This window comes from Nycticebus coucang, chromosome 24, assembly GCF_027406575.1.
Source record: "Nycticebus coucang isolate mNycCou1 chromosome 24, mNycCou1.pri, whole genome shotgun sequence".
Taxonomy (NCBI): domain Eukaryota; kingdom Metazoa; phylum Chordata; class Mammalia; order Primates; family Lorisidae; genus Nycticebus; species Nycticebus coucang.
The window spans coordinates 22,532,368-22,559,267 of NC_069803.1; the positions used below are offsets into that span (position 1 = coordinate 22,532,368).

General features: G+C 45.5%; 1 protein-coding gene across 10 annotated transcripts; it reads left to right on the plus strand.

Moving 5' to 3' along the window:
- The first annotated feature begins 922 nt into the window (after positions 1–922).
- NPM2 (nucleophosmin/nucleoplasmin 2) lies at positions 923–25,200 on the plus strand. Of its 10 annotated transcripts, none has more exons than XM_053578284.1 (9): positions 923–1,060; positions 10,603–10,689; positions 10,837–10,922; positions 11,053–11,178; positions 22,736–22,829; positions 23,690–23,850; positions 24,060–24,091; positions 24,811–24,844; positions 24,939–25,200. In XM_053578284.1, exons 1-9 carry the CDS (start codon positions 925–927, stop codon positions 24,981–24,983), a joined length of 801 nt encoding a protein of 266 aa, XP_053434259.1. In that variant the 5' UTR covers positions 923–924; the 3' UTR covers positions 24,984–25,200. The 10 variants fall into 10 exon arrangements, with proteins under 10 accessions (XP_053434259.1, XP_053434255.1, XP_053434256.1 ...); XM_053578287.1 differs by lacking the exon at positions 923–1,060 and adding an exon at positions 9,788–10,147; XM_053578288.1 differs by lacking the exon at positions 923–1,060 and adding an exon at positions 10,181–10,314.
- Positions 25,201–26,900: the final 1,700 nt, after the last annotated feature.

The following is a 26,900-nucleotide window of genomic DNA, read 5'->3' on the forward strand; positions in this document are numbered from 1 at the left end:
ATAAGAGCAGCAGTTACCAGATGACATCCAAGTTTTCTCTCCTTAGCTCCAAAGAGACATTACACTGTTTAAGGAAGGTAAAGCAGCTTTTCACGACCAAATTAATTCATCTGGAAAATGGTTGAGAATGCCAACTAAGATAGTGGAAAGGAGTATAGCAGGCCGTTGTATCAGAAAACGAGTCACCCATCCTTTAACACCTTGCAGTCTGGAGCATGTATCACAAAGCAGACCAAGTTATAAGCTTTATAAACCAAGCTAGGAACACTGCAGCAGAACCCTTCCATCCAACTAGACAGGCAACTGCCATCTGCCTTTTCTCAGTCTGCCGAACTCTCTCTCCCCAGTCTAAATTCAGACTTGGCCTTTTCAAGATCCAAAATGAGGCCCGGTCTATCTCTTAAGAAGTCACTTTGTACTGCACCCGTGCCTAAGAGCCTTAGGCCCCACGTACTCGTTTCTCTGGGTGTTGCTAACTAAACCCTATCTGTCCCAGCTTTAAAATGTGCTCTTTACAAGCCGGGACCATACCGTCACGTCAAGGAAAGGATGTGTGGTTTCTCGGGCGTGGAGAAAGCATCTGGAACTAATTTGGGTGAAGCCCCTGCAATGAGAGGCTGCCTGCTTTGGGCAAGTTAGACTCACATTGCTACCACAGGCCGCTACGCAAACGAAGAGCAGAAGCCGCTGACATCCGCCCACCTGAGCCAAGCGAGGGAATGAGGGAAACCCGGCGCACCTGCCCCATCCTGACTTCCTAAGCCGGCCGCGCGGCCCCGGAAGTGGTTCCGGGCGTTCCTTCCGTCGGAAGGAGGTGCCGCAGCCCGTCACATCTGCGCACAGCGGCTCGCCCTCTGCCGCGCCGCCTCCACCCTGCGCAGGCGCAGTGAAGACTCGGTCCCGCGCCGGCGGGACGGCTGTGGTATGGTGCGAAGTGAGTCTGGCTGCAGCTTGAGAGAGAGGTGTCCAGAGGGAGGCCGGAATTGGGGTCTAAGAACAGTGTGCCTGGTGGAGGTTCGAGTTCACGCTCACAGCGGCCTCACGTCCAGTACCTGCAGCGGTGAGCCCAGAGGCACGGGTGAGGGTGCGGACGGAAAAGGATGGACCCTGCGCAGCACCGTGTGCTCTGGGCCAGCGCTGGTGGCAGGGAAGGACATCCTGCAGTGCAAATACCCTGAGGCATGAAACTTTTTGTACTTTGCCGGCAGTTGCAAGAAGTAATGTGGCTGAAGGCACAGTGCAGCCCTAACGTGTCTGGATTAGGGTTGGACGCAGTAGCTTGGGGTTTGGTTCAAAGCCACTTGGCAAAGCTGTCTAGTGATCAGTCTTTGTTTTACCCACCAGCTAGTGGGTTATACGCATTTTAACCAAGATAAGGGCTAAGGGGGGAGTTGAGAGATACTAAGACAGGTGGAATCACCAGGTCTTTGTGAATAGTTGGATTTGGAGAGTAAAGAGAATTCTAGTATGATCCCCAGATTCAGAATGGAGGAGCAGCTGAGTGAGGAAGAGGAAGCATGGTGCTAAGGAAACCGTGGAGGAGACAGTGCTGGATGAGCCCGAATGAAACTCTCACACAAAGAAATTTCCAGGCTCTTAGAGGGAGAGCGCCTGGGGACTACTATTGCTTGCCACAGAATAAATAATAGCCACAAAAATTCAGAAGATGGTAGAGAAAGGGACGGTTCCCAACTTATTTTATGAAACAGGCATATCCCAAATACTAAAACTAAAGCCGTTTTTTAAGAAAAAGAAAGAAACGGACCAGGAGTGGTGGCTCTGCCTTTCATCCCAGGACAGCACTTTGGGAGGCTGCAGGAGGAGGATCACTTAAGGATACCCTGGGCAACATAGTGAGCCCTCACCTCTTCAAAAAGAAAGAGAAAATAGTGCAGCCCTGTGGCTCAAAGGAGTAAGGCGCCAGCCCCATAAGCCGGAGGTGGTGGGTTCAAAGCCAGCCCCACCCAAAAACTGCAAAAAAAAAGAAAATAGCCATGTGTGGTACCAAAAACAAGAAGAAAATAGCCAGATGCGGTGGCATATGCTTGTAGTTCCAGCTACTTGGGAAGCTAAAGTGGGAGGATTGCTTGATCCCAGGAGTTTGAGAGAGCTATGATGGAGCCACCGTATTCTAGCCTGAGTGACAAGGTGAATCCCTGTCTCTGAAGAAAAAGGAAAGAAAACCTTGTACACTAATATCCTTCATAAACATACATGCAGAAGTCCTAAACAGAATAAAAGCAAGGAGTCAAATCCAACTATAAAAAAAGGATAATACAGCTCAGCACCCATAGGTCAGCAGTTAGGGCACCAGCCACATACACTGGGGCTTGCAGGTTCAAATCCAGCCCAGGCCTGCCCAACAACAACAACTACCAAAAAAATAAAATAGCCAGGTGTTGTGGCAGGCGCTTGTAGTCACAGCTACTTGGAGGCTGAAGCAAGAGAATAGCTTAAGCCCAAGGGTTTGAGGTTGCTGAGAGCTGTGACACCACAGCACTCTACTGAGGGTGACATAGTGAAACTGTCTCAAAAAAAGATAATACATCATGACCGGGTGCGATTGATCTTTAACATTCAAAAAATAAAAGAATATAATTAACCATATAAATAATGGATAACTAGTGGATCATCCCAATAGATAAAAAATGTGAAATTAAATACCCATTTGTTATTAAAAAAAAAAAAAACAGCAAACTGGAAATATAAAGAAACATTCTTAACCCAATTAAGAACAACTACAAAAAGTCCACTACTAACATCGTACTTACAGATGAAAGACTAATGGTTTCCCTTAAAATCAAGAGCAAGGCAAGAAGGCCCACTCATCACTTACATTCAACATTTTACCAGAGGTGCTAACCACAGCAGTAAGACATGAAAAAGAAATAAAAGGCACAAAGATCAGAAAGGAAGAAATAAACCTGTCTTTATTCACAGCTTTTGTAACTACCCTGTTTCCCCGAAAATAAGACCTACTTACAAGAAAGATAAGACATCCCCTGAAAATAAGACCTAGCGCATCTTTGGGAGCACACCTTAAAATAAGACACTGTCTTATTTTTGGGGAAACAGGGTAGTAAGTAAATTTAGCAAAATCACAGAATACAAGGTCAATTTTAAAATATTTTTGTATACTAAAAATCATTTTGATATACAATTATGAGGTGAAATTTTTAAATACATACCATTTAGCTGGGTGCAGTGTCTCACACATGTAATCGTAGCACTCTGGGAGGCCAAGGTAGGTGGATTGCCTGAGCTCACAGGTTTGAGACCAGCCTAAGCCAGAGCAAGACCCCGCTTCTAAAAATAGCCAGGCATTGTGTCCCAGCTACTTGGGAGGCTGAAGCAAGAGAATCACTTGAGCCCAGGAGTTCGAGTTTGCTGAGAGCTATGACACCACGGCACTCTACCAAGGGTGACAAAGTGAGACTCTGTCTCAAAAAATGTTTTAAAATAATATATATACCATTTATTGTAGCATCAAAAAAGATGAAATACATAAGTTTAGAAGATATGTGCCATGCATGTACACTAACATCTATAAAACATTACTGAGGGTAATTATAAAAGATCTAAGTTGTAACATGTTCACGTATTGGATGACTCAAAACCGTGATGTCACTTATCCCCAGATAGATCTCTCCATTCAACAAAACCCCAAAAGAGTTTATTAGGAACTGACAAGCTGAGCCTTAAATTTATATGAAAATGCAAAGAATCTAGAATAGCCGATGTATTTTTGAAAAAGAATAAAAGAGTTGGAGGACTCCTGCTACCTGATTTCAGATTTACTATAAAGCTACAGTAATCAAGACATGGTGCTGGCACTAGGATAGACAAACAGATGAGTGAAAATGAATTATGTCTAAAAATAGAACATATATGGTTATTAATTTGCAACAAAGATGCCAAAGTAATGCAACAGGGAAAAGATAGTCCTTTCCAAAAATGGTGCTAGAGGAACTGAATTTGCAATTGTGAGGGTGGGGGGGATGATCTCTGATCCTTCCCTAATACCATGCACAAAAATTAACTCAAAATGTATCATACACCTAAAAGCAAAAGCTAAAACTACAAGATATGTGGATGGGAACTTAAGAAAAAACCTTCATGAACTTTAGGTTAAGCCAAGATGTCTTAAGATACCAAAAGGGCTTCATCAAAATTTAAAAGTTCTGCTCTTTAGAAGACACCATTTAAAAATGAACCAGCAAGGTGTAGGAGGGGATGAAAACTCTCTGGAATATGTTTGACCCAAAATGAGGTATCCAGGTATCCTCAGAATATATAAAGAATATATGTGGCTCAGTAAGAATAACCCAAAATAGGGCGGCGCCTGTGGCTCAATGAGTAGGGCGCCGGCCCCATATGCTGAGAGTGGTGGGTTCAAACCCAGCCCCGGCAAAACTGCAACAAAAAAAATAGCCGGGTGTTGTGGCGGGCGCCTGTGGTCCCAGCTGCTCGGGAGGCTGAGGCCAGAGAATCGTGTAAGCCCAAGAGTTAGAGGTTGCTGTGAGCCGTGTGACGCCACGGCACTCTACCCGAGGGCAGTACAGTGAGACTCTGTCTCTACAAAAAAAAAAAAAAAAGAATAACCCAAAATAGCCCAATTTTAAAATGGTCAAAATACTTGAACAGGCATTTTGCAAAAGAAGATATGCAAATGACCAATAATCACTTGAAAAGATACTCAACCTCACTTGTTATCAAGAAAATATAGGGCGGCCGGGCACCGGTCCCATATGCCGGAGGTGGCAGGTTCAAACCTAGCCCTGGCCAAAAAAAAAAAAAAAAAAAAAAAAAAACCACAAAAAAAAAAAAAAGAAAATATAAACAGGCACGGTGGCTCACACCTGTAATCCTAGCACTCTGGGAGGCTGAGGCAGACGGATTGCTTCAGCTCAGGAGTTTAAGACTAGCCTGAGCAAGAGTGAGACCCCATCTCTAAAAATAGTCAGGTGTCATGGTGGGCACCTGTAGTCCCACCTACTCGGGAGGCTGAGGCAAGAGAATCACTTGAGCCCAAGAGTTTGAGGTTGCTGTGGCTATGAGGCCACAGCACTCTACCAAGAGTGACAAAGTAAGACTGTCTCGAAACAAAAAAAGAGTAGAAAAGAAAAATTAGCTGGGCATTGTGGAGGGTGACACAGAGTAAGACTTTATCTCAAAAATAGAAAAATGAAGGGTGGCACCAGTGGCTCAAGGAGTAGCCCTGGCCCCATATACCAGAGGTGGTGGGTTCAAACCTGGCCCCAGCCAAAAAATAAAAATAAAAAAAAAGAAAGAAATCAGATTAGTGTTAGGAGCAGGGGAGTCACTGCAAAGGGAACCAAGGAAATGGGGGTGGGGGGCAAGGTGATAGAAATTATATCTTGACTGTGGTTGACTCTACACAGGTGTATGCATTTGTCAAAATTCCTTTAACTATACACTTAAAATGGGTACCATTTTTATACAAATTATTTCTCAATAAAGCTATTTTGTTGAAAAAGGCTGATCCTATACAGCAGAATCCCTGATCAGGGTTCCAGAGAGATCTAGTCCCTCCAGCACCATTTTTAGAAAAGACCATCCTTTCCCTATTATCTTGGCTGAGGAGATTTATCCTACCACCCTACACAAAAATCAACTTAAAGACTTAAATATAAGACCAGAAACCATAAAACTTTTAGGAAAAAACACGGGAAAATTTCTTGACATGGTCATGACAATCATTTTTTCTTTGAATATAACACCAAAATCACAAAGAACAAATGCAAAAATAAGCCCAAAGGAAAACGTCAACATAATGACAATGTAGCCTACAAAATGGGAGAAATAGGCAGTGCCCGTAGCTCAGTCGGCAAGGGCGCTGGCCACATACACCTAAGGTGGTGAGTTCAGACCTGGCCCAGGTCTGCTAAGCAACAATGACAACTGCAACCAAAAAATAGCCAGGTGTTGTGGCAGGTGCCTGTAGTCCTGTGAGGTAAGGAAATCGTGTAAGCCCAAGAGTTTGAGGTTGCTGTGAGCTCTGATGCCAACAGCACTCTACCCAGGGCAACAGCTTGAGACTCTGTCTCACAAAAAAAAAAAAAAAAAAAGGGAGAAATATTTTCAAATCATATATGCAATAAAGGGATAATATCTGAGATATACAAGGAATGACTGAATAGCAAAAGGCAAATAAACTGAATAGAAAATGGACAAAAGCCCTAACTAGACATTTCTCCAAGAAGACAGGCAAATAACCAACAGGTACATGAAAAGGTGCTTCAACATTAGTAATCATCATGAAAACGAAAGTCAAAATCACAATGAGTTATCTTCTCGCTCCTATCAGAATAGCTAAAAAACAACTGTTGGCAGTTCACACTTATAATCCTAGCACTCTGGGAGGCTGAGACAGGTGGATTGCTTCAACTCAGGACCAGCCTAAGCAAGAGCTAGATCCCACCCCCATCTCTACTTAGAAAAATTAGCTGGGTGTTGTGGCAGGCGCCTGTGGTCCCAGCTACTCTGAAGGCTGAGAAAGGAGGATCATTTGAGCCCAAGAGTTTCAGGTTACGTGAGTTATGATGACACCAGAGCACTCAAACCCAGAGTAACAGAGTGAGAATCTGTCCCAAAGAAAGCTGTTGTCCAAGATTTGGAGCAAAGGGAACCCTTGTACACTCTCAGTGGGAATTTGAAATAGTGCAACTGCTATGAAAAATTATGGAGCTTCCTCAAAAAATTAAAAATAGGCTCAGTACCTATAGCTCAGCAGCTAACGCACTGGCCACATACACCGGGGCTGGCAGGTTCAAACCAGGCCCGGGCCTGCCAAACAACAATGACAACTACAACAAAAAAATAGCCAGGTGTTGTGGCAGGCACCTGTAAGTCCCAGCTACCTGGGAGACTGAGGCAAGAGAATTTCTTAACCCCAAGAGTTTGAGGTTGCTGTGAGCTGTGACACCATAGCACTCTACTGAGGGCGACATAATAAGACTCTATCTCAAAAAATTAAAACTACCAAAGTTCCGAGGCAGTGCCTGTGGGCTCAAAGGAGTAGGGCGCCAGCCCCATATGCCGGAGGTGACAGGTTCAAACCTGCCCCAGCCAAAACCTGCAAAATAAATAAATAAATAAATACAAATGTTCCAGTAATCTAACTTCTGGGCAATTATCCAAGGGAATTGGCTCAGCACCTATAGCACAGTGGTTATGGTGCCAGCCACATACACCAAAGGTGGTGGGTTCAAACCCAGCCTGGGCCAGCTAAACAACTGCAACAAAAAAATAGCCAGGCATTGTGGCAGGCACCTGTAGTCCTAGCTACTTGGGAGGCTGAGACAAGAGAATTGCTTAACCCCAAGAGTTTAAGGTTGCTGTGAGCTGTGACACCACAGCACTCTACCAAGGACGACACAAAGGAATTGAAATCAAAACCTCAATGAGATATCTGCACTCCCGTGCTCTTTGCAGGATTATTCACAATAGGCAAATTATGGAAACAAAACGTACACGGACAGATAAGTGGATAAAGAAAACATGGTCTATACAGTCAATGGAATATTATTCAACCTTGAAAAAGAATGCAATTCTGCCATTTGAGACAACATGGATGAACTTAGAAGGTATTATGTTTAGTGAAATAAGCCAGACAGAGAAAGACACACGTGAATGTCTAAGAGCAGCAGAGTGTAGGCCGATAGTTGCCTGGGGCTGAGAGAAGAGGAAAACAGCCAGGTGATGGTCAAAGGATACAAAGTTTCAGGTTTTACTAGTTAGGGAGGTGATGGGCAAAGGCTACAAAGTTTCAGGTTTTACTAGTTAGGGAAGTGATGATCAAAGGATAAAACTAATCTCTACCCCCCAAAAATAGAAAAAAATCTTAGGTGCCTTGGTACACGGCTGTAGTCCCAGCTACTTGGGAAGCTGAGGCAACAGGATGACTTGGCCCAGGAGTTTAAGGTTGCTGTGAGCTGTGATGACACCATTGCACTCTGGCTTAGGGAACAGAGCAAGATCCTGTCCAAAAAAAAAAAAAAATCAGGGCAGCGTCTGTGGCTCAAAGGGGTGGGGCACTGGCCCCATATGCCGGAGGTGGCAGGTTCAAACCCAGCCCCAGCCAAAAACTGCAAGAAATGAAATAAAATAATAAATGAACCTTATGTAAGTGAGAAGTTTCTTGGTGGAAGTGAAAGGATAAGAGTGACATAAGAGACCAAAAGTATATGATCATCTCCGTATACATATACATAAATGGCTTTTGATGAAATTCAAAATCCTTCATGATAAAAACTCAACCAATTAGGGCTGGGCACAGTGGCTAACACCTGTGATCCTAGCACTCTGGGAGGCCAAGGTGGGTAGATTGCTTAATTGAGACCAGCCTGAGCAAGAGGGAGACCCAATCTCTACTAAAAATAGAAAAACTAGCCAGGCATGGTGGCACACTCCTGTAGTCACAGCTGTTGGAAAGGTTGAGGCAAGAGGATGTCGTGTGCTCATGAGTTTGAAGTTGCTGTGAGCTATGACACCATATCACTCTACCCAGGGTGACAGAGTGACAAAAAAAAAGGAACAATTTAGGCATATAAGGAACATGCATCAGCATCATAAAGGACACATATGACAAACCCACAACTAACATCATACTGACTAGGGAAAAGCTAAAAGCCTAAGACCTTGAATAAGATGGCCTCTTTCAACACTCCTGTTTAACATAGTACTGGGCATCTCAGCCAGTGCAATCAGGCAAGTAGGTGTTGAGGAGTTCTCCCTAAGGGTAGTCAGCATCTGATGGGACACTGAATCAGACTGCTTTCAGATTCCATCCCAGGCCTATGCCTGCTGGTAACATAGGGCTGGCAGTTAAGGACATGGCCATGGGGCCTGGGATGTGGCAGGCTCCCTGCAATATGTAGTATTACTTTCTAGCTCTTTGACTTTGAGCAGACCACTTCCCCTTCTGTGCTTCAGTGTCCTTATCGGTAATATTGCGCTAAGAACCAGACCACATCCCCTCCCAGAGGGTAGTAAGAGATACTGCCATCACTATCACCATCATCACAGAGGAAGGGAGGGAGGAGGTCTGGGGCAGCAGCAGGGTGAAATCAGGAAGCTGCCAGTCACATGCCCACACCCTGACCATCTGCCTCTGAGCCATCACCCATGCTGTTCCACCAATCATAACCACACTGTGTCACACACGGCCACTGGCTCAAATAGTGGAGATGCTCTAAGGCCACCCTAGATCCTGGCCCCTCCCGGCCATCAGATGCCTCCCGCCTTCCTTTGGAAGCCCCTCCATATTGCTGCCTCATCACGGGGCTTTTTCTGGTCTCTAGGGGACAGACCAAGCTTCCATCTGCCCACAGCCCCCCAAATTCCCAGTCTAGGACCAGGTACAAGGCAGGTGCTCAATATGCATTTAAGGCTGCAGAGTCTCCTGCTGGCTTCCCCTCTAACCTGAAGGATACTCTCCTTCCTTGTGGCGCTCATCTGGGAGATCAATCCTTGCCCTTAAAGTAATCGTCATTGCTAAAGAGTGCAGACATGACTTGTCTTCAAAGTTTCAAAACTGGAGGAGGGGGTCTGCGGGGTGGGGTGATGCCGTCAGAGAGATCCCTGGTTATTTATGGCTCCCAGGCAGCGATGTCTTGCAGATGTGTCAGCTGGAAGCCTCCTCCTCTTTACTGCCCCCTCCCAAATATAGTTATAAGTGCCCGCCCCACCCCCACCCCACCCAGGCCCTGGGCACCGAAGTTCTTACTTCCTCGCCCTTGTAAAGTCGCTCGAGGTGCTGTGTCGTGGGTTCCCACTGCCTCTCACTCGCCGCCTACGATTCCTCTACCTGGGAAAACTTGCCGTTAAGAAGACAGTACTCTTCCTCCCTGGAAACATAGCCCTGGAGACCAGGCCATCCCGCGGCAAGCGGGTAGACAGAGAGGAGGGCGGGGACCTCTAGGTAGGGCGCGTGGCCGGAAAAGGGGCGCCTGGAGGCCGCCAGGAAGCCCGTTGACCGTGGTTCTCCTGAGCGGCGCTGGACCAGCTGCATCGTCCGCACCTGGGACCTTGTTAGACGTGCAAATTCGCTCAGCCCCACCCAGACCTACTTAAGAGGAAACAGCGGCCTGGGACCCAGAAATGCGCGCTTTAGTGAGCCTGCCAGGTGATTCTGCTTTCCCCGGGAGGAGGAAGGAATGGGAGCTGGGGGATTCTTGCAGGCTGATTGGACACCTCCCCTTCTCCTTCTTGGGCCTCTTAACAGCCTGGGGACGAGGCTGCGCTCAGGGGCCGCCCAGGGTGTGACCCGCCCGCCCGCGCCGAGCACGGACGGTGAGGTTGGAGACGCGTAGACAGGGCCGGGCGTTCAGGGCGTTTCTCCGCGCCCCCGTGGAGATGGCAGAGCCATGGGCTCTCCCGTCCAGTGGGGTGGCTGGTACATCCTCCAGGAGCCGACGTTGAGCCCTTGACTGTGGCAGGCGCTCGCGAGTCGCCAGCAAAACCTCGCCACCTGTCGTGCCGTCCCGCTTCTGGCGTGGCTGGGGCACCCGGGCCTGCTGAGCTCAGAGCCAAGGAGCGGGGTCCCGGGCCTCGCCTCACCGCAGGCGCCCCTTCTTGCAGCTTCCAGGTCATCTTCTCCGCCGGGCGCCATGAACCTCAGCAGCACCAGCAGCACCGGGGAAAAGACAGTGACCACCGCGCTTTGGGGTGAGTGGGGACCCAGCCTCCTTCCCAGAGCACCCCAGCAGCTGGGGGCGCTGGAGAGCCGCTGTCCTGGGGAAAGGACGCGGCAGGGTATGGACAGCCTGGGGCGGTGGGGGGCCTGCCCGCTTCCCTCCCTCTCTCCCCGGGCAGGCTGTGAACTCAGTCAGGAGAAGCGGACTTGGACCTTCAAACCCCAGCAGGAGGGCAAGCGGGACAGTAAACTGCTGCTTCACACGGTGGGTGCCCCTCAAGGAGGGGAGAAGGATGGAGCGGGTGGCATTCTCCGGTCCCAGCAGGTGACAACAGGTGTCTCCCTTCTGCCCTCAGGGTGATGAGGTGCTCCTGTTTTGTTTCCACCGCTCTCAGATTTGCTTGGGGGAAAAAGCTAAAGAGGAGCTGAACCGCGTGGAGATCCTGCCTGCGGGGAACCCGGAGGACAAGAAGATGCCGCCGGTCACCATCGCCTCGCTCCAGGCCTCGGTGCTGCCCATGGTGAGCCTTTCCCCGGGGCTCACTGTCTGGTCTGGAGGGGAAGAAATGACACAAACAAGGGTGCATTCGCTTCCCAGAGGCACAGCCTTGCTGGGGAGGTGACACAGCCAGCCCGGTGTCCAGCCCCCCCACCCCCACCCCCACCCGGTGTCTGTGTCTGGGACCTAGGGGACTAAATACTTCTCTGCACAAAAACTTTCCTGCACTATTCCCTGTTGGAGACAGAAACACAAACCTACATATTGGTTGTATGTCTAGAAATTCCATGTCTCTATTTATCTCAAGTTTTCCACGCAGATGATCATTGTGTATAATGACAGTTTGTCTTAATCTGTTTAAATCCTGCCTCGCTGCTGCACTAGCTAGGATGGCCAGCGTCATACTACATAAACGTGATAATGGTTGGCATTCTTATCTCCTTCCGTAAGGAGATGAGGACTTAACCACGCCAAGGATATTTACCAAACATTGGAGACTTTTCTAGTTTTTTCTAGTTTCAATTTTTCTTTCATGTAAGTTGTCTTGGGACTTCCATTTTTTAACTTGTAGCTGAGGTTGTCCTATAAATGATCTTATTAGGGTGTTGAAGCACGCTAACGCCCTGGACTGAGGAGGGAGCTGTGTATTCCACAGAGTGGTGACTAAGACTAGGATTAGCCATCCTGCAAGTTTTGGGAGACCCATGTGTAAAACTGGCCTCAGCCTCATTTTCTATCCATACACTCCATAGGAGAGTGCATCCCCTTCCATGGTATTAAAGGCCATTAGTATACGTTAAGACTCAAACTTATTTCTGTAAATCCAACCCTCTCTTGGGTTCCAGATCCCACATCCAATTCAGTATATTTAATAGATCTCTAATAGATGTCCTAAACTTGTCTAAATCCAAGTACTTGATTATTATCTTAACCCGCCCCCAAATGTTATCTTCGCCCATATCTGATCCACCAGCAAATCCTGCAGGCTCCACCTCTACAATATGCATGTCTCTGCACCTCCCCTGCTATAGCCCCATGCGACAGCCTGCTCCAGGTGACCATGGCCTCATGCTTGATTTTTTTTTTTTTTTTTTTTTAATATTGTGGGACTTCCCAACTACTTTCACTTTGGGTCCTCTGTAGTCTATTTCCAGGCAGGCAAAACCACTGCCCATTTTGTAAGTAAAGTTTTATTGGAACACAGCCATGCTCATCTATTTATCTTGTTCCTGGCTGCTTTCCCTCCACAACAGAGTTAAGTAGTCTTGGTAGAGACCATATGGTTTGCAAATCTAAAATATTACCTTCTGTCCCTTTATAGAAAGTTGCTCTGCCTCTGGTCTATTCTGCACACCACTTTCAGAAAGAGCCTTTTAAACACAAGTTAGCATGTTGCTTCTCTGCTGGAACATTTAGGTAGTGGCTTCTCGTCTCCCTCCTGTGCTGGTCCTCAGCCATCTCTCTGACCTCAACCTTTGCTCCTTTCCCCTCCCCCAACCCTGCTGAAACCACAGTGGCCTCCTTGACTGTACCTTAAATTTCAAACATATCCCCTCATGGTCTTCACATTCACTGTTCCTCATTCCAGAACACACTTCCCATGGGTTGCCCTCCCATTCACCAAGCTTGGATCCAGTGTCCTCAGCACAGAGGTCCTCCCTGACTACCAGCAGAATCTCTTCTTCCTGCCCCACCCAGGAAATAATCACTTTTTCCCCAGTAGGACCCATCACTAGCATCAGTTTTTGTGTATTTCTAACCAGAATGTTCTCTTCAACCAAGAGGGCTAGGACTTTTTCTTGCTGCCTTATCCATAATGCCTACATAATTGTACTGACCATATTGTAGGAATGCGCTGTATAATGAGTGAATGAATGACATGCGATTGTTTTGATTTTAAACTATTGTAATTTATTTCAGGGTTATATATCTACTTAGACATTTCGACTTTGAGTCAGGTTTTATTAGCTTTATTGTATAATTTGTATACAATAAAATTTACCAGTGTTGCGTATACAACTTCGCATGTTTGATAAATATATGATCGTGTGACCACAAAGTAGAGAAAGTTTCCATGAACCCTTAAAATCTCCCCATCTGCTTTGCAGTCAATCCCTTTCACCTACCCCTGTCTCTGGCAAACATTGATCTACTTTCTATCATTATAGTTTTGCCTCTTCTAGAATTTTACTTAAATGTAATAATTTAGTATATAGTCTCTTGAGCCAGCTTTTTTCACTTACCATAATGCTTTTGAGACACATGCATGACATTGGTAAGACAGTAACGTGCTCCTTTTTTACGTCGATAACATGTAGTATTTCATTCTATAGATCCTAATAATGATTTGCTCACTCACTTGTTAATGGACTTTTGGGTAGTTTCCAGTTTTAGACTATTATGAATGAATCTGCTGTGAACATGTGAGTGTGAACATGTTTTTATTTCACTTGGGTGTATATCTAGGAGTAGAATTGCTGGATGATATGGTAAACATACACTAAACTTCATCCAAAACTGCCAAACTATTTTCTAAATTGCTGTAATCTCTGGGAGGCTGAGGCAGGTGGATTGCCTGAGCTCATGAGTTCGAGACCAGCCTGAGCTAGAGTGAGACCCCCAACCTCTAAAAATAGCCAGGCATGTGGCAGGCACCTGTAGTCCCAGCTACTCAGGAGGCTGAAGCAAAGGGATCCCTTGAGCCCAAGAGTTTGAGGTTGCTGGGAGCTATGGCCCCACAGCATTCTAAAGAGTGAGACTCTGTCTCTAAAATAAATTGCTGTCCTATTTTGAATTCCTACCAGCAGTTCTAGAAAATTTCAGTTGTTCTGTGTTCCCTTAACACTTGGCATTGTCGATCTTAATTTTAGCATTCTATTATAGTAGATACATAACACCATCTCATTGTTCTCTTATTTGTATTTCCTTAATGACAGCTGACGTTGACCATCTTGTGTGTATTGGTCATTTGTATATCTTTTGCAAAATGCCTGTTCATGTGTTTTGCCCATTTTTAAATTAGGTAGTTGTTATTGAGTCATAAGAGTTCTTTATGTTTTGGGTACAAGTCCTTTATCAAAAGTATGTTTTCCAATGTTTTCTCCAAGTGTAGCTTGCCTTTGCATGTTTGTAATGTTTTTTGAAGAGTGTAAGTTTTTAATTTTGATAAAATACAATTTAACATTTTTTTCTCTTATGGTTCATTCTTTTGGCATCCTGAGGAATCATTGTCTAAAGTAAGGTTGCAATTTCTAGATTGCATCTTCTAGAAGTGCTATTGGTTTTGCTCTTATATTTAAATCTATGGCCCATTTCAAGATAATTTTTGTATGATGTAAGGGTAGAGCACACTTTTTTCCTAATTGATATCTAGTGCTCCAACATTTTGGCAAAAATCTATTGACTATGTAAACACGACAATTTCTATACTCTGTTCTGTTTCATTGGTTTATGTTACCCTTATGCCAATGACTCACCAATTTGATTATTATAGTTTGATAGTGACTCTTAAATTAGTAATGTGTGTCTTTCAACTTTGTTATTCTTCTCCAGGATTGGGTTGTTATTTAGATAAATTTCTGATAGGCTTCTCCTTAAAAACCAGTCTGCTAGGGGGTGATGCCTGTGGCTCAAAGGGTGCCAGCCCCATATGCCAGAGGTTGTGGGTTCAAATCCAGCCCTGGCCAAAAACTGGAAAAAAAAAAAAAAACCTGCTGGGATTTTGATTGAGAATTTAATGGATCTATAGATTACTTTGAAAGGAGGGAATTGACATCTTAGCAATTTTGAGTTATCTAATAATGGAACACATATTTCTCTATTTGCTTAGGTTTTTAACTTTTCCCAGCAATGTTTTATAGTTTTCAGTGTGCTACCCATGTCTATACATTATAAAATCTACCCCTACATATTTCGTGGTTTAGACTGCTACTGAAAATGGTATATATTTGAGAGATAATTTACATCCAATAAGCTTTGCTCATTTGAAGTATATAATTCAATATTTTTAGTAAATTCGGAGTTGTATAACCATCACAATTTAAGTTTAAAATATTTTTATTACCCCAAAAAGAAACTCCATACCTGTTACCCCATTTCCCATACCCACTCACATTCTCCCAACACTAGACAACCACTAATTTTCTGTGTCTCTAGATTTGCCTATTCTGAAGATTTTATGTAAACAGAATCATAGAAGGACTTTTATGACAAGCTTCTTTAGCTGAGCATAATGTTTTTAAGGTTATTCCATGTTATAGCTGAGACATTTTATCAAAAATGAGTGTTGAATTTTGCCAAAGGATTCTTTTCTTTATATATATTGTTTTTTTCTCTTTGTTATATGGCAAATTAAATGCACTGATTTTCAGTAGTTATTGATTACTGTGCATTCTTGGAATAAGCCCCATAATCTTTACACACTGCTGGATTCCATTTGCCAAAATTAAAGATATCAGTGTCTATTTATGAGCAATATTGGCCTGTAGTTTTAAGTTTTTGTCCGCATTTAATCTGAGGGTAATGCTGGCATCATAAAGGGAAGGAAGGTGTTCTATCCTCTTCTGTCTCCTGAAAGAGTTCGTGTAAATTCGGTATTTTTTAAAATTTTTGGTAGAATTCAGCAGTGCAGTCATGTGGTTATAATTTAACAGGTTAAATGTCTTTGGTAACAAGTGACTATTTGGGTTACCAGTCTTTTTGTTGAGAGCTTTTTGTTTTGTTTTGTTTTGTTTAAGGAAGTTTAGCATTTCATCTACATTGTCAAAGATTGGTATAAAGTTGTTTATAACACTCTCTCATTCCTTTTCTGTATTATATGTACTGAAATCTGCTCTTTTGTTCCTGAGATTGGTGTCCTTCCTCTCCCTCCTTGTCCCCTTACCCCCACCCCTCCATACACACACACACACACACACACACACACACACACACGTGTAGCTACTCTGGTAGAGAGGTTTATTCTGGTGAGTTTTATCCTTTTATCAGTCTTTTTCAAAAGCTCAGTTTTGGTCTCATTAATTCCTCTCTGTTTATTCATTCATTTATTTATTGAGAAAGAGTCTCACTTTGTCACCCTCAGTAGAGTGCCATGGCGTCACAGCTCACAGCAACCTCAAACTCTTGGGTTCAAGCAATCAGCCTCCCAAGTAGCTGGCCACAGTGCCCAGCTATTTTTAGACACAAGATCTTGCTCTTGCTCAGGCTGGTCTCGAACTCTTCATTTCTTTAATTTTTATTAACCTGTTCTTCTCTTGATTTCCTTTCTTTGGCTTATTTTGGTTTTAACTTGCTTTTTTTCTAGTTGCTTAAGGCAGAAGCTTTTATCATTTTATCAGATACTCTTTCTCCAATTCAAGCATTTCGTGTTCTGATTTCATTCTAAGTAATCTTCTAGCTTCAATTCACAAATTTTGATAAGTACCATTTTTATTTTCATTCAGTTCAAATTATTCTCTAGGTGCCTCTTCAGCCCTTGGAGGATTTAGAAGTATATGTATATTTAACTTCCAGGTAATTAGGGATTTTCTAAAATTAATTGATTTCTTGTTTAATTCCATTTTGGTCTGAGAACTTAATTGATAGGATTTCCAATTAAAATGTGGTGTAGGCTAGATGTAGTGGCTCACTCCTGTATTCCCAGCACTTTGGGAGGCTCAGGCAGGAGGATCACTTGAGGCCAGGAGTTTGAGACCAGCCTGGGCAACATTAGCCAGACCCCAAATCCACATAAAGTAAAAAAAAAAAAAAAAAAAAAATTAGGAAGTTCACTTCAGCTCAGGAATCTGAAGCTCTAGTGAGCTATGATGACACTGCTGCACTCTAGCCTGAAAACAGAGTGAGACCCTGTCTCAAAAAAAAAAAAAAAAAAAAAATTTTTTTTTTATAATTTGTTTTACACCCAAGAACATGTCTTTATTTTTGAGACAGAGTGAGACTCTGTCACCCTGGTTAGAGTGCTATGGCATCATAGCTCACAGCAACCTCAAACTCTTGGGCTCAAGAGGTCCTCTTGCCTTAGCCTCCCAAGTAGCTGGGACTATAGGCATCCACCACAACACCCCCCTAGTTTTTCTATTTTTTTAATACAGATGGGGTCTCACTCTTGTTCAGGCTGCGCTCAAACTCCAGAGCCCAAGTAATCCACCCTGGGCCTCCCAGAGTGCTGGGATTACAGGTGCAGAACATGTCTTATATGGGTGAATATTTCATTTACACTTAAAGAATGCATGCTCTATTATGAGGTGTATTATTCTATAAATGTCAATTATATCAAGTTGGTTAGTCATTTTGAGTCTTCTGTATCCTTAACTCTTGTTCTGACTACTTGGTCTATTAATCACTGAGAGGAGTGTTGCAGTCTCCAACAATTATTGTAACTTTGCTCCTTTCAATTATCAGTTTTTGCTGTATGTAGGTGTGGTCCCACCAATGACTCTCCCTCTGTCCATCCTCCCCTTTCCCCTTCTTCTTGGTGTTTGTTTTTGGAGACAAAGTCTCACTCTCTCACTCAGACTAGAATGCTGTGATGTCACAGCTCACAGAAATCTCAGTCTCTTGGGCTCCAGAGATTCTCTTGCCTGAGCTTCCCAAGTAGCTGGAAGTATAGGCTCCTGCCACAATGCCCGGCTAGTTTTTGTTTTCTAATTTTATTTTTTATTTATTTTTTGAGACAGTCTCACTTTGTTGCCCTTGGTAGAGTGGTATGGTTGTGACAGCTCACAGCAACCTAGACCCTTGGGCACAAGTGATCTTGTCTCAGCCTCCCAAGTAGCTGGGACTACAGGCACCCACCACAACGCCTGGCTATTTTTTTAGAGATGGGGGGTCTCGCGCTTTCTAAGGCTGGTCTCGAACGTGTGAGCTCAGACATTCCACTCACCTCGGCCTCCCAGAGTGCCAGGATTACAGGCCTGAGCCACCACCACATCTGGGCTCTTTCAACATTTCTGTCTTCGTGAGTTAGGTATACATCTTACGAGCATTATGTAGCTAGATTTTGTTTTAATCTATCTGGCCAGTATAGTGTGTTTATATTTATTATAATTGCTGATATAATTGGATTTCTTTCAGGTATTTGCTTTGTGCTTCTACTTTGCTTTTTTTTTTCCTTTTTCCATATTTTATCAGATTTATTCATTTATTTTCCCCTTTTCTACTGATTTGAGAGTTATAGAATCTCATTCAAATTTTTCATTTTTTTTTTTTAACAATCATGTGTAATTCAAAGTTTAAAATTAGTGTTTTATTTCCTCCCAAGCAATTCTAGGAGTTTGTCTAATTGTTCTCTTAATTTACATGTTATCATCTGGAATTTTCAACTTGTTTTAAGCCTCCAGCACTACTCAGTACTAGTACTATTTTATAGTTAATACTTATGTTGGTTTACTTTTGTCTACCATTTTCTTTGCTCACTACTTATATGTACTTCTTCCTTCTTGATCTAGTTCTCTTTTTTGTTTGTTTGTTTGTTTTTGCGGTTTTTGGCCGGGGCTGGGTTTGAACCTGCCACCTCTGACATATGGGGCCAGCACCCTACTCCTTTGAGCCACAGGCGCCTCCCTGGTTCTCATCTTTTTGAAACATACTTTAATATGCCTAGGAATAATAAACTTATTTGGGCTTTGCCTGGAAATATCTTTATTTTGCCCTCATTCCCTCATGATGGTTTGGCTATGTATATAATTCTTTTTTTGGGGGGGGGGGGACAGATTCTCATTTTGTCGCCCTCAGAGTGCTGTGGCGTCAACAGCTCACAGCAACCTCCTGTTCTTGGTCTTAGCCAATCCTCTTGCCTCAGCCTCCCAAGTAGCTGGGACTACAGGCACCTGCCACAACACCCAGCTATGTGTATATAATTCTAAGCAGAAAGCTTCCCTCAAAACCTAAGCTGTTATTCTATTCTTTTGGTTTCTGATATTGCTGTTGAAATCCTTCAATCTGATTATTCCTTTTTTTGGGAAATCTTTTTGTCTACTTATTTAAAAAAAAACCTCTTTTGGTTTTGTTTTCTAGTTTTACCACAGTATGTTCAGGTGTACATTTATTTTACCTGTTGAGGACCTAGGTCTCCGGGATATGAGGACTCATGTCTTCGGTCACTTCTAGGAACCTTTTAGATATTATCACTTTGAATATCGACTCTCTTCTGTTCTCTCTGGACCCTTCTCTGATTAGATGTGTGTTGGACCTGCTCATTCTGTCCTCCATGTATTAGCCTCTCATTCACAGTTTGTTTTTAGTGTTGTTTTTTTTCCGCCATTTTTGGCCGGGGCTGGGTTTGAACTCGCCGCCTCTGGCATATGGCACCCTACTCCTTTGAGCCACAGGTGCCGCCCCCTCATTCACAGTTTTTAAAATCTCTCTCCATACTTCATACTGGGTAATTTCTTTTTTTTTTTTGAGACAGAGTCTCACTATGTTGCCCTGGTTAGAGTGCTGTAGCATCACAGCTCACAGCACCCTCAAACTCTTGGGCTTAAGCAATTCTCTTGCCTCAGCCTCCCAAGTAGCTGGGACTACAGGAGCCTGCCACAATGCCAGGCTATTTTTTGGTTGCAGTTGTCATTGTTGTTTGGTGGGCCCGGGCTGGATTCAAACCCACCAGCTCCGGTATAAGTGGCTGGTGCCCTAACCACTGAGCTACAGGTGCTAAGCCATACTGGGTAATTTCTTTGTAGCATCATTGTATCTTATTTATTATTGCCTCTGCTGGCTTATTCTACTTTTTAAATTATTCCATTTATTTCAATGCTTCTATTTTTCATATCTAGCAAGCTATGTTTTATTTTATATTTTTGACACAGAGTCTCACTTTCTTGCCACAGAGTGCTGTGGCATCATAGCTCACAGCAACCTCAAACTTTTGGATTCAAACTATCTTCTTGCCTCAGCCTCCCAAGTAGCTGGGACTACAGATGCCCACCACGACACCCAGCTATTTTTTTAGAGATGGGGTTTCCTCTTTGCTCAGGCTGGTCTTGAACTCCTAAGCTTCAGTGATCCACCTGCCTCGGCCTCCCAGAGTTTTGGGATTACAAGTGTGAGCCATTGTGCCCAGCCCTATTTTTATTTGTTGTAATGCTTTGTTCCTAAGGTTCTGATTTCTAGTTTTCCGTTTATTTCATTTTAATCGAACTTATTTCATAATTTTTTTAGATTGGCATTCCCTTAAATTCTTGGTTGTGCTGGTTTGCAGTCATTTGGTTTCTGTCTGTTGACTCTAGTAGTACCATTTCACATGTTTTGTAATTTTATATGGCGAGCTCATCGTTAGGTTTTGAAGTTTGTTTTGCTCTTTTCTGAAAAAAATGATAGACGGCCTGGGTTTGGGGAGTGTCCCAACAGTAGTTTTATGTTTGCGTCTGCCATTTACCCCACGAATATGACAAACTCTGGGATTTAATACAAATGTCTTGGCTTAGCAGTACCCACAGAGTCAATTCAGTCCTCCTATAAGTGAGCTACAGCTATGGGTTTTAGGGTATCTCAAGAGATTTCTGTTATTCCCATTTATGCTTCCTTGTTACCTTCCTTTAAGGGTAGCTAGGGGGAGTTGTTTTCTGGGTTATTTGGGGGAGAGATGGTTTGGGGTTTTATAGTCCCTATCCTCTATTCACCCTGAGCCTCTTATTAACGGTGCAGCCCTTTGGGGGTCTGAGCCTCTACTCAGGAGTTGGTTACCACTCTCCTCTTGAGCCAACACCTGCCTCCTGCCCACGTGAGTATCAAAACCCAGTGTTTGCGCTGTTTCCAGGCCATTTCCCTTGAGCTGCTGGGCCCCAGCTCCAGCACAGACCTCTCTCCAATTCTGATACATAAAGATCTTTTTTTCTGTCTGGCCATCAGCCATAGGGTAAAAACATTAGCTTACATCCCATCCAGAATTTCTAGGTGTTTATGGGTACAGATCTCTTTTCAATTATCTACCTCTGCCTGTACCAGAAGCTGTAAGTTAATCTAACTAAGCCTCAGTTTCAGCTGGGCATGGTGGCTCATGCCTGTAATCCAAGCACTCTGGAGGCTGAGGCAGAAGGATCCCTTGAACTCAAGAGTTCAAGACCAGCTTGAGTAAGAATGAGACCCTGTCTCTACTAAAAATACAAAAATTAGTCCGACATTATGATAGTCCCAGCTACTAGAGAGGCTCAGGCTCCTAGGAGAATCACTTGAACTCAGAAGTATGAGGTTGCTGTGAGCTAGGCTGATACCCCTCTGTCTCAAAAAATAAAAATCTTCAGTTTCCTCCTTTGTATAATAGCACTTTTGTCATGGGCTTCTTGTAAGGATTTAAGTGACAGAAAGTAGTTAAAATGTTTAGCATGATGTCTGGCATTTGGTAGCTCAAACAATTTAAGCTATCAAAGCTGGGCACACAGTGGCTCACACCTATAATCCTAGCACTCTGGGAAGCTGAGGCGGTTGGATTGCTGGAGCTCAGGAGTTCGAGACCAGCCTGCGCAAGAGCGAGACCCCATCTCTAATAAAGATAACTAGTGGGTACCTGTAGTTCCAACTATGTGGGAGGCTGAGGCAAGAGGATCACTTGAGCCCAAGAGTTTGAGGTTACTGTGAACTACGATGCCATGGCACTCTACCCAAGGCGATGGAGTGAGACTAAAAAAAAATAGATTAAGCCTTTAGCCGGGCGTTTTGGCGGGCGCCTGTAGTCCCAGCTACTTGGGAGGCTGAGGCAAGAGAATCGCTTAAGCCCAGGAGTTGGAGGTTGCTATGAGCTGTGTGAGGCCACGGCACTCTACCGAGGGCCATAAAGTGAGACTCTGTCTCTACAAAAAAAAAAAAAATACATTAAGCCGTCATTGTCATTATTCTAGAAAATGTGGAAAGTTTGGAGAATTATAAAGACAATTAAATGCCTTACTGTCTGCTTACAATTATGATCAGCACTTTAATATGTTTCAGCCTTTATTCTTATGTATATCCAGACAGTACTCATAAGGCAGACACAGTTCTGTACGTACAACTTTGCATCTGCTTATTTGATCAGTGTCTCTGGCAGCTTGGGTTGCTATAACAAAATACTATAGACTGGGAGAGCTTTGAGAACAGACACAGTTCTGGAAGCTGGGAGTCCAGAGTGCCGGCTCAGTCGGGTTCTGGTGAAGTCTCCTGTGGCTTCCCACTGTTGCTCACTCAGCGGGGGTAGCTCTCTAGCATCTCTTTTTACAAGGCCACTAATTCCTATCATGAGGACTCCACCCTCATGACTTAATCACCTCCCAAGCCCCACCTCCAAACACCACCACATTGGAGGGTAGGGCCTCGACATATGAACTTGGGTGGGGGACACAATTTGCCTCCTAGGAATCAGACTTCTGCATCTAACAGCTGCCCCTGAGCTTGGAAGCACATTTGTGATCTGGGTGACAATAAGATTATCAGGTTCACATTCTTCTTGGATAGAACCCATCTGAGCAGAAGGGTGCAGGGTGCAAAACAACCCTTAAGTGTTCTTGGTTGGGGGAGGGGAATAAATGGAGTCTTTCTGCCAGCCCCACCAGGTGCCAGGTCTGAATTACCTTGTCTTCTCTGCTCCTATTTCCATGTCCTTCCCCCTGCAGGTCACCATGATGAAATTAGAGCTTTCTCCTCCAGTCACTTTTCACCTCAGGGCTGGCTCGGGACCTGTGTTCCTAACCGGCCAGGAATGTTATGGTAAGTCTGAGCTTGGACACGGGAATGGTCTAAGAATGGTGTCTAGCATAGGGCTAGGGACATACTAGATAGTCAAACACTTGATAGACTTTGAATTTTTGGAGAAATTCCCCAAAGGAAAGAAGATTACCAGTAGCCTGGGCTGGTGGAAGACCATGGTCAAGGGTCCTGGTCCCAGGTCTTGTACCTCCCTTGCCAAGTCCTCTGTCCTCAGCCCCTCACCTGTACGTGAGAATGGGACTGTGCTTGGGTTCAACTTGAAGGAGTAGTTGTGAGGAATGAACGGGCTATTCAAGGAAAGTACTTGACCTAAAACCTACTATAAGGAGCACGGAAAACATGGCTGCTGTGTGGTATGCAGCTGTAGCACTGACATGGACCGTAGCTCCTTGGCATAATGTTGATCCCTTCAAGGGCCCTTCAGCTGGCCCTCTTCTCTGTACAGCTGTGCCTCTTTCATCAAGCTACTGTCCCATTTAAAACCCCCCGGCAGGTCCTACTTCCCCTAGGATGAGATCTGAATTTGTCAGCTGCCTGTCTTAGGTGCCCCGTTCTCCTCCCCTGCTGTGCCCACCTGCAACCTTGGCCCTGCCTCTGGCCTTATAGGGACCCTCCTCTTACCCAGACAGTGTCACATCCCCTGCCCTCTGTGTTCCCGGACCCCCTACTTCACACCCTGGCTTCCACTTTGTCAGGAGGGCCACAAAGGGTCTGGCCCTTCACAGGCGGTAGGTAGGTGACCACTTCCAACCAGGGCAATACTTGGAGCAGAACCGATTTTGGAGTGGGAAGTGGACAGCAACCCTGGAGCCCAGAAGCTCTGCCCTGCCCCCTTTCCCATGCCATCACACAACCTCCAGATGTAACCTGGGATGAGGAGGAGGAGGAGGAGGAGGAAGCAGAGGAAGAGGAGGAGGAAGAGGAAGAAGAAGACGAGGATGCAGAAATATCTGTAGATGAGGACATCCCGGTCAAACAAATCAAAAGGCCGGGGAGCCAGAAGCAGGCGAGTGCTGCTAAGGTGGGGAAAGGAGGCGGCTGTTTGCAATAAGGTGGGGCCTCTGCAGAGGCACCCGAGGGATGGGGCATCAGGAGTGTGGGCTGGGCCTCCCGAGTGGAGTGTGTGCAGGGCAGGCTGAGGCCACTGCGGCCAAGTCCTGCCAGGAACTCGGCCAGAAACCTCATGGATCTCACCCTAACTCTCCTAATGTGCTCATTTTTGGTTCCCAGAAAAAAAAGCTGGAAAAAGAAGAACTAGCGAGGTAACTATTGAATTAGCCAAAATCTTGTAGCAGAGGATAGAGTGGTAGCGGTAACTGATGTGCGTGTGTGCACAAAAACACGGGCCCAGGGACCTGGTAGCCCTGGAAGAAGGCATCCCTTTCTTGCCACTTAAGGCAATTCCATCCAAAGAATACTGTCCAAAATATGAGGGAAATGATATGCACTAATATGGCATTATTACAAATAATAGCGAAAAAGTGAAAGTGTTCTAAATATCTACCGGTGTCACAGTTGAGTAAACCAGGGCACATCTTCTCAATGATATGTTACAGAATGCTTACAAAGAATGTAGCAACCTAAAAGTGCTGATAGGATTTCAAGAACAGGATAGCAGTCATTTTATTTCACATTTTTAAAAGGAGTTTGATTTAAAAAAAAATTAAAAAGGCTGAAAGGAATTACACCAAAGTTTTAAAATTGGTTGAAAGAAAACTGATTTATTTTCTCATCCATTTGCTATATTTTGTGCAATACGGTTAACATTTGGTTTTAATGAAAAGATATATTTGGGATAAACGAAAGAAGGTGGAAGCCTAAGAAGGAAAAGACACCCAGTTTACAGAGGCTTAGAGTGGCCCCTGGGAGGTGACCAGCCGGAGGGGGCTCCCCAGTGTGGATGTTAGGAGAGCCACGTGGGCACTGGCTGGGTTCACTCCCACCCACCCCCCACTCCTTGTCCACCCCCACCCTGTTCCAGATCCAGTGTTAGAGGGAAGAGCCCAGCGAGGAAGGTGAGTGGGGACCAGGGCTATAGGGAGGCAGGCAGCTTTGTGGGGGCTGCCCAGGCTGGGCAGGGAGCAGGGACACTCTGCCTTCTCTCCACAGACCAAACTCATGGCCAAACCCAAGAAGCTGGGGTCTAAGAAATGAGGAGCCAGGATGTACAAGACAGCTGTGCAGAGTGGGGCTCCGACAAGCTGTGCTGTGGGTGTAGGGTATCCCCCACCCAACCCTCTCCATCTGAGTCTGAATGTGACAGGGTTGCTGTGGAGGGTGGCACGAGACCCCTTCACCCCAACTCTTTTTCCAGAGGCCCTAGAGAGAAGAGCCTCATCTCAGAGCCACAATAAAGTTTGCTTTGCCAAGACCCTTCCTCCTCCTTCCCTGGAGCTGGCCTTCTCGCTGCTGCGCCAGCCTGAGTGCCCAGCAGAGGGCAGCCACGAACCAGCACACCCAGGCCCTGAGATCTCCTGAGCCTGAAGCTGCTGTGCCTTCTCCTGGCACCCCAATCCCCAACTTTGAGGGAGGGACCAAGTGTCTGGGTGTCAGGTGGGCCTTCCTGCCTCCTAACTCCCTCTGGCCGGGTTTATAGGTCCAGAACTTTAAGGCTTCCACTACTCAGGTGGCCAGGGAGGGCCTCAGCCAAGGGGGCCAGCCCAACAGGTGTCAAGTTCGCAGAGTATCTATTTGAGACCTTGGGGGCTTGCTTCTCTTGCTCACACAGATCTCACATGCGTAAAGGTCTATGCCCAGCAGCAGTCCGGAGGCCTTGCACTCTCAAGGAAACCCTTGGAGATAAGGCAGACAGGGTAAGATTTGCAGAGGTGCTGAGCCCCACATGTCCCCTACACAGGGCTCAGCCAAGGATTGGGGTGAGTGCAATAGAGGACTGGAAAATGGGTGGACACCCTGCTGCGTGGGTCTGGCCTCCTGCCCTAACAGGTGGCTTTAGATCCCAATTCACCCAAGAGTGACGGAAGCAGGCTGACATGCAGACAGCCTCCCGTTTGGGGTTGTACAGTCAGCACCCCGAGGTATGGATCCTAGGAGGTCAGGTCTTAGAACACCTGCACAGGAAGGTCACCTGGGCTCTGCTCAGCCATAGCTTCTCCAGGCTGGAGATGGAAGAGGGCAGGTGGCCTTCTCGCTAACAATTTCCCACACCCCCTTAGACACATAGGGATGCTATGTGTCCAACCTCTAACAAACAGGCCACTAACTTCAGGTCACCCAGACAGTGACAAGAGGCCGCTCCAAGTAAGTAGTTGGCGTTGGAGGGCCACTTCACCCTCAAGTCACTGACAGTCTAGTGGAAACACAGAAGCCAACACCATAATTTCATTGACCATCAAGTGCTTTCAAGAAAGTCAAACAGGCTAATTTCCAAGGGGAGCACTGTTCAGTGAGGTGGGGTCTGATGAGTCCTTCAGAGGAGGCAATGGACAAGAAGGCGTGTCAGGCTGTGTGAGGGGCTGGTAGAAGGATGTGCCTGGGAACAGGAACAGAGTGCTAAGGGCCTGAGGCAGGCCCCGGCCTGGAGGGTCTGGGCGGAGAGGAGGCTGCTGGATGGCAGTGAGGCACACTTCCAGCAGCCCTCCTCTGAGAGCCTCCTGCAGACTGGCTCCTTTGATCCTCATGACCATGCCTGGAGGGGGCTGGTATTAGCTCTATTTCTCACGTGAGAAAAGCGAGGCTCGGAGGTTAGATGACAACTTGCTCCCAGGTCACACGGCTGGCAGAGGAACCACAGAGTCTGGCCCCAGAGCTCTGGCTTTTGACCACTCTGCTGAGAGGAGTTAGCGTTACTGAGTGGGAGTCCGGAGGGACAACCAAACACACATGGGGCAAGTACTTCCCTTCCCCTGGCCCCAGGCCCGTGAGGGCACTCAACCTGCAAACTGGGGATCCTGGATTTTGACGTGCAGGCAGGCAGCAGGAGTCACAGAGCAAAGCCACGTCTGTCTGCTGCTTTGGGTGCTCTTGCCCTGCCCTGCCCTGCCCTGCCCCTGTTTTTCAACAGGAAAAGGGTGGGCTGAGGCTGAAGCAGGTGGTGACAAGAGGCAGGTC

Coding starts and splice junctions, on each gene's coding strand:
- NPM2 (XM_053578280.1), top strand. CDS start 925: ATGGTGCGAAGTGAGTCTGGCTGCAGCTTGAGAGAGAGGTGTCCAGAG. Junction 1,061..10,602: donor CACGTCCAGTACCTGCAGCG/GTGAGCCCAGAG, acceptor CCCTTCTTGCAG/CTTCCAGGTCATCTTCTCCG. Junction 24,092..24,810: donor GAAAAAGAAGAACTAGCGAG/GTAACTATTGAA, acceptor ACCCTGTTCCAG/ATCCAGTGTTAGAGGGAAGA.